The sequence below is a fragment of the Tupaia chinensis genome, unplaced genomic scaffold (assembly GCF_000334495.1).
Source record: "Tupaia chinensis unplaced genomic scaffold, TupChi_1.0 Scaffold000637_1, whole genome shotgun sequence".
Taxonomy (NCBI): domain Eukaryota; kingdom Metazoa; phylum Chordata; class Mammalia; order Scandentia; family Tupaiidae; genus Tupaia; species Tupaia belangeri.
This window is the reverse complement of record NW_006160158.1, coordinates 752,852-764,426: the sequence shown is the minus strand read 5'-3', so window position 1 is coordinate 764,426 and position 11,575 is coordinate 752,852. Positions and strand designations below refer to the sequence as shown.

General features: G+C 47.3%; 1 protein-coding gene across 1 annotated transcript in view; it reads left to right on the top strand.

The window, feature by feature from the left end:
* Positions 1 to 11,575, top strand: part of CLCN1 (chloride voltage-gated channel 1) — a 38,999-nt gene that overhangs the window by 26,621 nt on the left and 803 nt on the right. The window contains exons 15-22 of the mRNA XM_006159591.2: positions 2,650 to 2,863; positions 3,093 to 3,226; positions 6,541 to 6,785; positions 7,395 to 7,506; positions 7,830 to 7,909; positions 8,153 to 8,191; positions 11,005 to 11,109; positions 11,187 to 11,273. Of these exons, the coding sequence (XP_006159653.1) occupies positions 2,650 to 2,863; positions 3,093 to 3,226; positions 6,541 to 6,785; positions 7,395 to 7,506; positions 7,830 to 7,909; positions 8,153 to 8,191; positions 11,005 to 11,109; positions 11,187 to 11,273 (1,016 nt within the window). The remainder of the gene's footprint in view (positions 1 to 2,649; positions 2,864 to 3,092; positions 3,227 to 6,540; positions 6,786 to 7,394; positions 7,507 to 7,829; positions 7,910 to 8,152; positions 8,192 to 11,004; positions 11,110 to 11,186; positions 11,274 to 11,575) is intronic.

Below are 11,575 nucleotides of genomic sequence, written 5' to 3'. Positions count from 1 at the left end.
AGGGTTCAAAGAAAACGATGAAGGCTGGGTACTGGCGGTTCACAGTTTCAGAGATTTGCTCTGAAAACAGAGAGCGTGAGGTACCTGAGTCTCACTACACCTTCCCTCCTGTATCTTCCATCTAGGAGCTGCATTTGGAAGGCTGGTAGGAGAGATCACCGCCATGTTGTTCCCTGATGGTATCCTGTTTGATGGCATCCTCTACAAGATCCTACCTGGGGGCTATGCAGTAATTGGTAAGATGCATCTCACCCCTGCAAACCAACACTGAGTACCCCACATCTCTGCCCTGTTAAGGTTTTATTCCAAGAGACACGATATGGTCTTTCTTTCTTTCTTTTCTTTCTTTCTTTCTTTCTTTCTTTCTTTCTTTCTTTCTTTCTTTCTTTTTTTTTTGAGAGGTTTTTGCTATGCACTCGTCAGAAAGACAGAGAGACAGTGAGAAATCAGAGAATGAGGAGGACATTTCTAACTACCTGCTTCCTGTGTCCCCCTCATTCTCTGATTTGTCCATAAGAAGGTGCAGAAGACCTCAGACCCAATAGTGAGATAATATCATCTATGTCTGAAGGTAGTGACTACAGTTTTGATTTATTAGGGCCTGGGTTCTCTAGAGGAGGGCAACATCTAGTCTCTGCTTTTGGACAGTAGGAGCTGAAGGAAATATCCTCTCAAACCAAGAACAGAAAAGGACAGAGGATGAGAAGAAGATAAAGTCATTAGAGAAACAATGTGACATGGTTGAAAGGGCAAAGCATGTGTCTCCAAAAGGCCTGGGAACAAATTCAACTCAACCACCTGTAAATTGTGTAGCCTTGAGATCATTTGAGATCTATGACCTTCAATTTCCTTGTCTATAAACTGAGTGTAGTGAAGGATTGTTATGAAAATAACAAAGAAGTAATGAGAGAGAGAGAAGACAGACTCTGGACTTATCCATGTCGCTTGTTACCTGGGCGACCACAGAGCCACTTAGCTGCCTCTCTTAGCCTTAAGTTCTTACTCTAAAATGACTTTTGAGATAGATAGGGTCAGGTATAAACAGTGACCCACATAACCCCCAGGATTATTATGGTCCGTCTCCTTTTCCTCTTTACTCCAACATCAAAGGACATGAGGTCCCTTGATGAAGAAGCACTAGCAGTTAGGTAGCTCATGTGGTGTCCCACTTCCCCTCGTAGTCCCTTTACAAAAGCCCCTTTTGTCAGTAAGAGTCCCTGTCTTCATGTCTCTCGGGTCCCTCCCGGCCCCTCCTGGTATATATTCCCAGTGTGCACATAGTTTATGATCTGAAGGACATTGTAGATGTCATTCTTCTTATAATTTTTCTTTTGTGACATTTTCTTGTTAAATGTTTATGTGTGCCTTCCCCAACATTTCCCCATAGGGCATCTCTACATATTTCAGTATGAAATATAGTTAATGCACAAGGGACTATTTGGGTTGATGGGAAAAAATAACCAAAAATAAGCAATACATTACATTCATTCTATCTTTAGAGAATATATAGAATCATAAAGTTTTTTTTTTTTTTGGAGAGGTTTTTTTTTTTCTTGCCGTAGGGCACGTCTACTTGCCAGACAGACAGAGAGAGAGACAAAGAGACAAAAAGCAAGAAATCACCCCCCAGGGGGGAATGGCCACGCCACAATCCCTTCTCCTCCATTCTCCTCTCGGGAGCTTGGGTACGCACACATACGCGCCCAGCGTGAGTTTAAGCCACTGGGTCCGGGACTCGAACTGCGGTCGACTACATGGGAGTCCAGTGACATAGCCATTACGCCAACTGCTGGTCCCAGAATCATAAAGTTTTTAGACCTACAAGCACATTAGAAAGCTTTGAGTGACTCCTGCCATTTTAGAGATGGGACCACGGAATTCCACCTCTATTCATACAATTGAGAAAAAGTGGAAGCAGGGTTTCACGTGGGTCTGACTGCCCCAGGTCTGTGATTCTTAGCTAGTTACTGTATTCACTCAATAATTGTTAGAACCAACACTTGAGGTTCAAGGTAAAATGTCAATAATGGGTTTTAAAATGCTCAGTTAAGCTACAAATATGTGAAAGTTCTGGGGCCAGCAGGTGGTGTAATGGTTACATTGCTGGACTCCCACATGGCCATCTGTGGTTCGAATTCCGGACCTGGTGGCTTGAAACTCATGCCAGATACATGCTCATGTGTGCCCAAAATCTTAAGAGGAGAATGGGGGGGAAGGGATTGCGGCACAACCGTCTCCCCTGGGAGAGGTGGTTTCTCACTTTCTGTCTCTCTGTTTCTCTGGTGAGCATATGCACCATAGCAAAAATCTCTCTATAAAAAATAAATAAATAAAATGCTCAGTTAAGAATGACATGAACTTTCAAAAGCAGGGAATGGATAGGACAGCAGGATCGTCATGCTATAAGTGAAGATTTGGGCCCACATACAAAAAGATCTTGTGACTTGCTGAAGGGTATGGGGAGAGATCAAAGCGATGTTCTAACAGTTTAGCCTCCTAGCCCTGATTCTTGACAAATCGTCATCTCAGGGGTGACGGCATCAACCAAGGTCATGTCTCCTCATTCTGAGTCACTCCCAGCACATGCCCCTGTGTTTTCCATGCCAAAGACAGCAGCCCTAACCCCTGGTGAATCCTCTGTCATTCCAGGAGCAGCAGCACTGACTGGCGCCGTGTCCCACACAGTCTCCACAGCTGTGATCTGCTTCGAACTGACGGGTCAGATTGCTCATATCCTGCCCATGATGGTGGCTGTGATCTTGGCCAACATGGTGGCTCAGAGTCTGCAGCCCTCCCTCTATGACAGCATCATCCAGGTCAAGAAGCTACCCTACTTGCCCGACCTTGGTTGGAACCAGCTCAGGTCAGGGCGCTCGCTGGAATTAGTTCAGATGTCATAGGGATGGGAGGTTCTGCGGATAAGGTTAGGGTCAATGTTTGGAAACACTGTTCCTAATTGTTTTTATGTCTCCCTATTCTTAGTAAACATTTGGAATGGCCGGATGCATGGCAAACCTCAGGGGAGGATTAGGAGGGTTAGCCGCCGTATAGACTGTGGTGGGGCTAACCCACCATGCTTTCTCCCTCCATAGCAAATATACAATCTTTGTTGAGGACATCATGGTCCGTGATGTGAAGTTTGTTTCAGCTTCTTGCACATACGGGGAGCTGCGAACCCTGCTCCAGACCACCACAGTCAAGACTTTACCACTGGTTGATTCAAAAGGTCAGTGGAGGGGCCAGCAGGTGGCCTGGTGGTGATTAAGGGTGCTGGACTCCCACATGGCTGACCACAGTTCGAGCCCTAAACCTGGTGGCTTGCTTTCTCATTTTCCTTCTCTTTGTCACTCTGTCCCTCTCTAGTCAAATTAAAATAAATAAATAAATAAAGTTCAATAAAGTAGTTCTTTAAAAGAAAAAAGAGGTCAGTGGAAGGAAGAAACGTTACTGAACCAGTGACCTAGACAAGCACTTCCTTGAGGTAGAGTAGCCACTGTGTTGTGGGCTTGTCCTGACGGACCGACCACCCAGTCTGCTTTGGGAGACCCATTCTGTGCTCGCAGGGAACATGATCATCCTTGAGGAAGGAAAAAGACAGTCATAACATATGCACAAGAAGAAAGTTGAAGGAATACAGTTGTTTCTCATTATTCCTAGTGCAGATGGTCCCTGATTTAACAACCACTCAATGATGTCTCAACTTTACTACTACAGCAGAAAAGTCATGCACATTCAGTAAAAACGATACTTTGAATTTTTAAGTTAGCAAGATTAAGGCACATTGATCAATAGTTTAATCTGTACCCTTTATATATTTTTTCTAATGCCCTTACCTATAGAAAAGATGAACATTTCAGCATTTTAAACCATTGTAATATTTACATCATAAAATCTTTTCTATACACCCCTATTCTCACAAAACTCTCCCAAATTTCTAATATTGTTTGAAATTCATGTATGTTTTTTTCATGATACATATTTTCCATAAACTTTTTGAAGCTGTCGTACAGGGCTATGTTCCCAAGCGTCTCCCATCGACCAGTCAGTGCATAACCTCGTTTTGTGCATGTTTCTGTTTCAAGTCACCTCGTCTAATAGCTATTTCTGATTCATTAACATTGAACACACAGCCACCGTGCTCTAACTCACGCCTGAATAAAGCATCCCTTACACACGCATGCGTTTTCTGAGTCCGCCATAGCCCAGACTGCGCTTAGGAACACCCCACTCACCCCTCACCCTGCAGCCTTTCAGCATTATGCCTGGGGGCCATTTAATGAATTCATTCATTCATTTATCATTTTATTTTAAAAATGTTGATTGCATATGCACTTCTCAGAGAGAAACATAGACATAGGGAGAGAAAGTAAGAAATCACCCCCTAAAGGGGTTGGCCACACTGCAATCCCTTCTCTCTATTCTCCTCTCGGGATCACATGCACATGGGCCCAGAGTGTTTTCCAAGTTGCTAGATCTGGGACTCGCACCATGCGGACAGCCATGTGGGATTCGGTCGCTTTAACCACCCTACCACCAGCTGGCCTGCTGGGGGTCCATTTGAAAAAGCAAAATCACCAACAGAAGTCACAAAACTGGGTAAAGCATGTGACATTAAATGGGCAGAGGAAAGAACACTTGTTTTCAGGGAAGCAGGCATGGGAAGGCAGAGTGCGGCTGCGAGCATGGCATCAAGTAATTTGAACTTCCTGTCGGTCAGAGCACATCTGAGGATTTCAGCAAAAGTACCTCTGCTACTGATTTGGGGTTACAAATAGATTGTAGTGAGTAGGCGAATTCTCAAATAGGGAATCTACAAATAATGCCAGTTACCTGGAGATCTCACAGCCCCTTAGGTGGTTCCCTTTGCTGCTTCCTTAACTAAATCCTTCCTGCTCTTTAATGCCAATTTAAGGAAGAGAAGAAACTGTCCCACATGCAGGAGCGAACAGCTTTCACTAAGGGTGATTTCACAGTTCCTCCATCATCATTTCTACCCCGCTTTGGCACTCTGTCTTCCTCTATTACTTCACATTGCAGTTTTTATCTCTGTCATTTTCCTTACTGGTTTGGGTATCCCTTGAGGTAGACACTGTAACTTATATGCCCCCACAGTGCCTTGTTATAGGCCTTTACCAGATATAAAATGAATATCTGCCTTATGATCGGCAGTTCTGATTTTGGATAGAGTATCCCTATTTCTCAAGTTAGATTAGCTCAAACAGTTTTCCAATCTCAGATACCTTCTGAATGCCCTCTAATGTGATAGAGGTAGAGCCAATAAAGTGCAGACTTTTTATAATAATGACTAAGGCCTGTGGCCTGGTGATTAAAGGAGTCAGATGCCACATGGCCGACCACACAGTTCAAGTCTTGGACCCAGCAGCTTGAAAAACATGCCAGGCACACACACGTGTGTGTGTGTGTGTGTATGTGTGTGTGTGTGTGTGTGTGTGCCCCAAATCCCAACAGGATAAAGAAATGGAAGAGAAGGGATTGCAATATGACCAAGCCCCCCTGGGAGATGCTTTCTTCATCTCCTCCTCTTTGTCCCTCTCTCTCTGGTAAGTGCACACCCCCTCTGGCAAAACAAAAACAAAAACAAACATGACTTAACTGCAGGCTCAACTGAAAACTTTGCCTCAGTAATACTCCTACAATTTCATGACCTTAAAACTTAATGAAAATATTCATTATAGTAACAGAACTTCTATAAACATATAAAAGACATCCTCAGGAAAAGTAAACATTTTGTTTATATCCTAGAAGGAACCAGGTTTTTGTGACAAAACATCAGATACAAAAAGTGTTTTTGCCTCTTTTTTTCCAGGCCAGAAGATGTAATGTTTGGATTGCTTGTAGATTTCTGTCAGAGTGGTTCGCATCACATTGTCGTAGAATGGCTTTTCAGGTTTCTTTTCAGTTGGACAGGATTGCATAGCCTACTTTAATAGAGAGCTCACCTATTTGAAAACAGTCTATATTAAGACTACATCAAAATAAGGGCAAATTAGGGCCTATTAGTGTACTGGCTGTTGGGTTTGGACATTCTGAATGGGTGAAGGAAAGGAATTGAGTGAGGCCACTCCTGGGGATTTTTTTCTTTCCTTTTTTTTTTTTTGTTTGTTTCTGCTATGGGGTCATGCACTCACCTTAGAGAGACAGAGAAAGTAAGAGGAAAATTGAGAAATTACCACCCCCTCACTCCCCCCTCATCCTCAAATGGCTGCATTACAATCCCGTCTCCTCTATTCTCCTCTGGGGACTTTGAGCATGCCCACAAACGTGCCCACTGTGATTTTCAAGCTGTGGGTCCAGGACTCCAATGGTATAGATGGCCATGTGGGACCCAGCCACCTTAACCTTCGGCCACCTGCTGGCCCAGTCCCAGAGAATTTTTGGAATGAGTTTTTAGGAAGAGAGGGCAAAAGCTGTAAAAGACAAGAGTGCTCTGGCTGCTTCTGTTCCTGACCGCACTGTGCAGAGCGTGGTGGAAAGGGAAGGTGTGGATGGGACCCTCAGTTGAGCGTGACTGTCCCCCAGATTCAATGATCCTGCTGGGCTCCGTGGAGCGCTCCGAACTGCAGTCCCTCCTGCAGCGCCACCTGTGTCCTGAGCGCAGGCTGCGGGCAGCCCAGGACATGGCTCGGAAGCTGTCAGAGCTGCCCTACGACGGGAAGGTGCGGCCGGCTGGGGACGGGCTGCCTGGCGGCACTCCTCGGGGCCGGCCAGAGTCCTTTCTGTTTGTGGATGAGGATGAAGATGAGGATGTGTCTGGCAAGACCGAGGTGACTGCTGGGAAGGGCCAGAGAGTGGGATAGATGAGGCGCAAAGGGAAAGAAGTCAGAGGGATGTGCTTTGGTGGAGACAGGTGCAGGGCAAGTAGGAGGAGGGAGGGGGATGCTGGCAATTAAGGAAGCCAGAATTCTGGACTGAGTGGCCCTGGGTACTGTGATATGACTCAGATGTATAGATATAGATAGATTAGAAGATAGATAGATAGATAGATAGATATAGATAGATAGATAAAGATAGATATCAGACAGAGAGAGAGAGAGACAGAGGAGAGAGATCATAATTCAGGGGGGTTTAAGAATTTGACCTGAGGGATTAGAGAAGGGGGGATTGAGTTAGCTTTCCCAGGACACCAACTGATAAAGACAGTGAAGCTCCAGGCAGCCTCTTAAAAACTGAGAATGTTGGGGGCTGGCAGGTGGTGTAGTGGCTAAGGGGTCAGACTCCCACATGGCCGACCATGGTTTGAGTCCCAGACCTGGCGGCTTTCTTACTTTCTCTCTTTCTCTCTCTCTCTCTCTCTTATTCTGGTCAAATTATAAATAAATAAAATTAAATACTTTTTTATTTTAAAAACTGAGAATGTCGACCATTTCTTACAGCTGCCTCCTCTTCTTCCTCCTCACCCCTTTCCTACTGCTCCATTGACTCCCGAAGAGCCCAATGGGCCCCTGCCCAACCACAAAGAACAGCTGGAAGCCCCAGAGCCTGCAGGTGAAGATCTTCTGGCAAGCACAGTAACACACGCCTGTGGGTTGTCTCTGGGCTCATCTCAACCCATGGGTTACACCTGGGAAGAGCTACAAGACTAGGGGATGGTGGAGGGGTCTTAGTCATCGATTTTCTGTGTCACTGATCCAAGGAGTGGGGGCAGAGGTTGACTTAGGAGAGTACAAGAGGATGCCTTTGGAGACGAGGCACCAGAGGACTGCGTCCTTTGATGGCAGAGTGTCAGGAACCACCCAGGACCCCTAACCATTTCTTTCAGTATGGACATGTCTTTGCTTCCATTTTTGTTTCCTCCCCACCCCTCTCAGGCCAAAGACCCTCCATCTTCCAGTCCCTACTGCGCTGCTTGCCTGGCAGAACTCGTCCCACAAAGAAGAAAACAATTCAGGTGAGAGGAGATGGGTTTGGGGCGAGGGGTAGAGGAAAACTCTTTCAGAAGTGAGATACCCATGGTTCTTAAATTAGGAGGGCAGAGATTCCACCAAAAGGGGCCACTTGATCATATGGGACAGTGACTTGGAGGGAGGCACCAGTGGCCCTGGCTGGGGAGAGATGGCAGTTATGTCATTCTAATCATGGCTACTATGGGAAGAACGGGGACAGGATGTAGACCTATGTTTTTCTTCTCTAGGATTCAACAGATTTGGTGGATAACATGTTACCTGAAGAAGTAAGTAAGGGAAGTGGCAACCTGGGGTAGATTGTTCTGGCAAATGAAGCTATTGTTTATTTTTTCCCAACCTTGAATGTGTTGTTGTAAGAGTTACATGCTAGTCTAGATGGGAAAATATTTCGAGAGGCTGGAAACAAGGCATAATTGTGGAGGTGGCAGTAAAAGTCTCATGGGTTATGGTAGCGCTGTCCTCAGAGGGGTGGAGTAGTTTCAGAAGAGGAAAGTGTTCTTGTTTTGCTTTTTAGTTTTGCTATAGGGTGTGCTAGAGAGAGACAGAGAGAGAGGAAAAATGATCAATCACCTCCGGGGGAATTGCCATGCCTCACTCAATCCCTTCTCCTCCTGGGATTTTGGGCATGTGTGCACACGTGCCTGGCGTGATTTTCAAGCTACTGGGTCCAGGACTTGAACTACAGTCAACCATGTGGGAGTCTAGCACCTTAACCTCCTGGCAAGTTTTTCAAGCTGCCCCATAGGAACTTGAACTGCACAGTCAGCCATGTGGAATCTAGCTGCTTCAGCCATCATGCCACTTCCTGGCCCAGAAGAGGAAAGTTTTGAATCTCCGTGTAAATGGGATCATGGTGCTAAAAAAGAGCATTGGATCCTTTAGGATTCAGGGAGGTTCTGGACAAGGCTGAGGCTACTCAGGAAAGGTCGGCTTTGCCTAAATTAAAATGACACAAGCAGCCAGCCCTAGACCCTAAAAAGTGGGAAAATAGCATTGAATTAAGATAAGGAGGTGGCTGTGCTGCCTGCGTCAGAGCCCTGAGACAGCAGCAATTGGAAAATGCCAGGCAGTCAGACCAAGAAGACCTGTGGATGGAAGGCAAGTAATGACTGCAGTGGCTCAATGTCATCATGGTGCCTGTTTCCTAAAAGAGGGGGTTAAGTCCACGAGAAAGAAAAAAAGGGAAGTGCTGATGAGGAGTGAGCAGAATACATGTGTGCGAGTGTGTGTGTGTGTACTTTTTTTTGTTGTTGTTGCTATAAGGCACATGCGCTTACCAGAGAGACAAAATGTGAGAAATCACCCTTCTCTAGGGGTTATGGCCACACCACAATCCTTTCTCCTCCATTCTCTTCCTGAGATTTTGGGCAAGCATGCATATGTGCCTGGCATGAGTTTCAAGCTACTGGGTCTGGAACTCAAGCCACAGCTGGCTATGTGGGAGTTCAACACCTTAACCACTATGCCCTCTGCTGGTCCCCAAAATGCTGGACGTTTTTGAGCATGGTTTTCGACTGGGTCAAATGAGATCACCGGCAATAGTGAGATGTTGGTATTGATGAAAACAGGATGGGGGCAGATATGGGAACACTGGAAGAATTAAGTTACCATTCAGGTGGCCGAAGCCCCCACAATGTGTGATTTGTCCGATTGTGTATACCGTGTTCCGAGATCTCACTGAGCTTTGGTTTCGAACTGGGGAGCTGTTTCGAGTAGTGCAACTCACCAGACCCAACAGCACCTCTCCACCCTTCTGGACAAAAGTGGGGGTATACCTGGAATAGCAGCAGCACGCCAGGCTGGAAGCCCAGGTTCACTAGTCACTGACCGAGTGATCTTGGGCAAACTGCTTAAGCAACCCGTGCCTCTTTCCTCAACCATGACAGGAAGATAACAGGGTTCTGGAGTGACTAATATGAAGCAGTTACAATAATGCTTGGCACAGAGAAAGTGCTGGGTAAATGTGCACTGGCTACATTGCTGAGAACGGCCAACATGGAAACCAAGGCACCCACATGTGGCCAGAGGAAGGACCAGGAGGATAGCATTAGCCCGTCCAGGGTTAGCAAGGTCCAGCCCCCACCTGAAACCTAGATCCTCTCTCCAGCGCCCCTGCGATGTGGCGCCCACCCTGTGTGAGCCTCCTTCAGAAAGGCGGGAGTGCAGAGGACGAATCCTGGACTGTGAGTGTATGCTAGAAGTGTCAGGACAGATGGAGTAGGCATCACCGTGGACACCAGAACTAGGTGACAGTCTGTGATCCTAGAGCAGTGTGGACAGATAGGAAGATAACGTACTTCATCATTCCGGGGACGTCGACTGGAAAGCAGTTTTAGATTCATGTAGGAAAGCCAGAGATAAAGTGGATTACGTGGAATCTTGGGGGTTTCGGTGTGCACATTCAAAATCAAGAGCGGTGTCGGCCTTTGTCCACGAACGCCTCTGTTGGAGAGCAAAACAAACAAAACCAAATGGAAAAGCTGTCTCTGCTCGAGTCAACTAAGTGCCGTGTGATTGAGCTCGGCTCTTCAAGTCCGGCAAATACTTGCTGTGATCTACTTGGTAAGAGGCGCGTGTGCTAGTCTCGCCACAGTGTACAGCAACTACTGTCACACGACACCCTCGGTTTCACATCTGGGAGACAGGGGTCACACAGATGGCAGTGCAAGGCTGAGTGTGACCAAAGCCATTTCTAAACAGGGAAGACCAGCGAAGCACTATGGGAATTCAAACCGGGGAAAGTGGGTCTGACTGGGAGAGTCAGGACACACAGACTGAGTGGGGGCAGAGGAGGAAAATCCAGGGGACAAGAGAAGAGAAACGCAACTGGGAAGGCCAGTCAGAAGAACAGGGCTGGCTGGTTGGAGCGGCAGGTCTTAATGAGATTCGCTGAGCAAAGACAGTTGGGAAACAAATGCATAGAGTGGGAGCTCTGCAGGACAAGAAGAGGGAGCGGTACGGTGCTGGGGCTGGGAGTGAATCTGAGACCTAATGAGGAGGACCTGTTTTAGGATTCAGGGCCAGAACGGGTGTCTGAGGTTGAGGGCCATGATATGGTGACTCCCACCTGCCCACACAGATCGAGGCCTGGGAGCAGGAGCAGCTGCGCCAGCCTGTCTGCTTCGACTACTGCTGTATTGACCAGTCGCCCTTCCAGCTGGTGGAGCAGACGACCTTGCACAAGGCGAGTCCTGCGGCTGCGGCTGCTGGGGCTGCGGGTAGGGCGTGCGGCCTGTGCACTGACCTTGCCTTCCCACCCAGACGCACACACTGTTCTCGCTGCTTGGCCTGCACCTGGCCTACGTGACCAGCATGGGGAAGCTCAGGGGCGTCCTGGCCTTGGAGGAGGTAACAGCCTGCACCCCATTTGAGCAGCAGGAGGAGGGTGCACAGGGAAGGGGATGCAGGTGGGGAAGAGCCCCCGATTTCCTTATTTCTCACACAGAGACTGGAGGGCCTGGGGAGCACCAAGCAGGGGGAAGAGGAGACTATAATGGCCTCAGGCTCACTGGGGACAGAGTTCTCCACTGGCCTGGGCTTGGGGTGGGGGGTTGGGGTATGCTATGGGGAGGACATGGACTCAGAGGTGGGTGTGGCTGTAGGAGGTCAGGGGGAGGAAGGCCTTAACCAAGGGCAGGGTAAGAGGCACT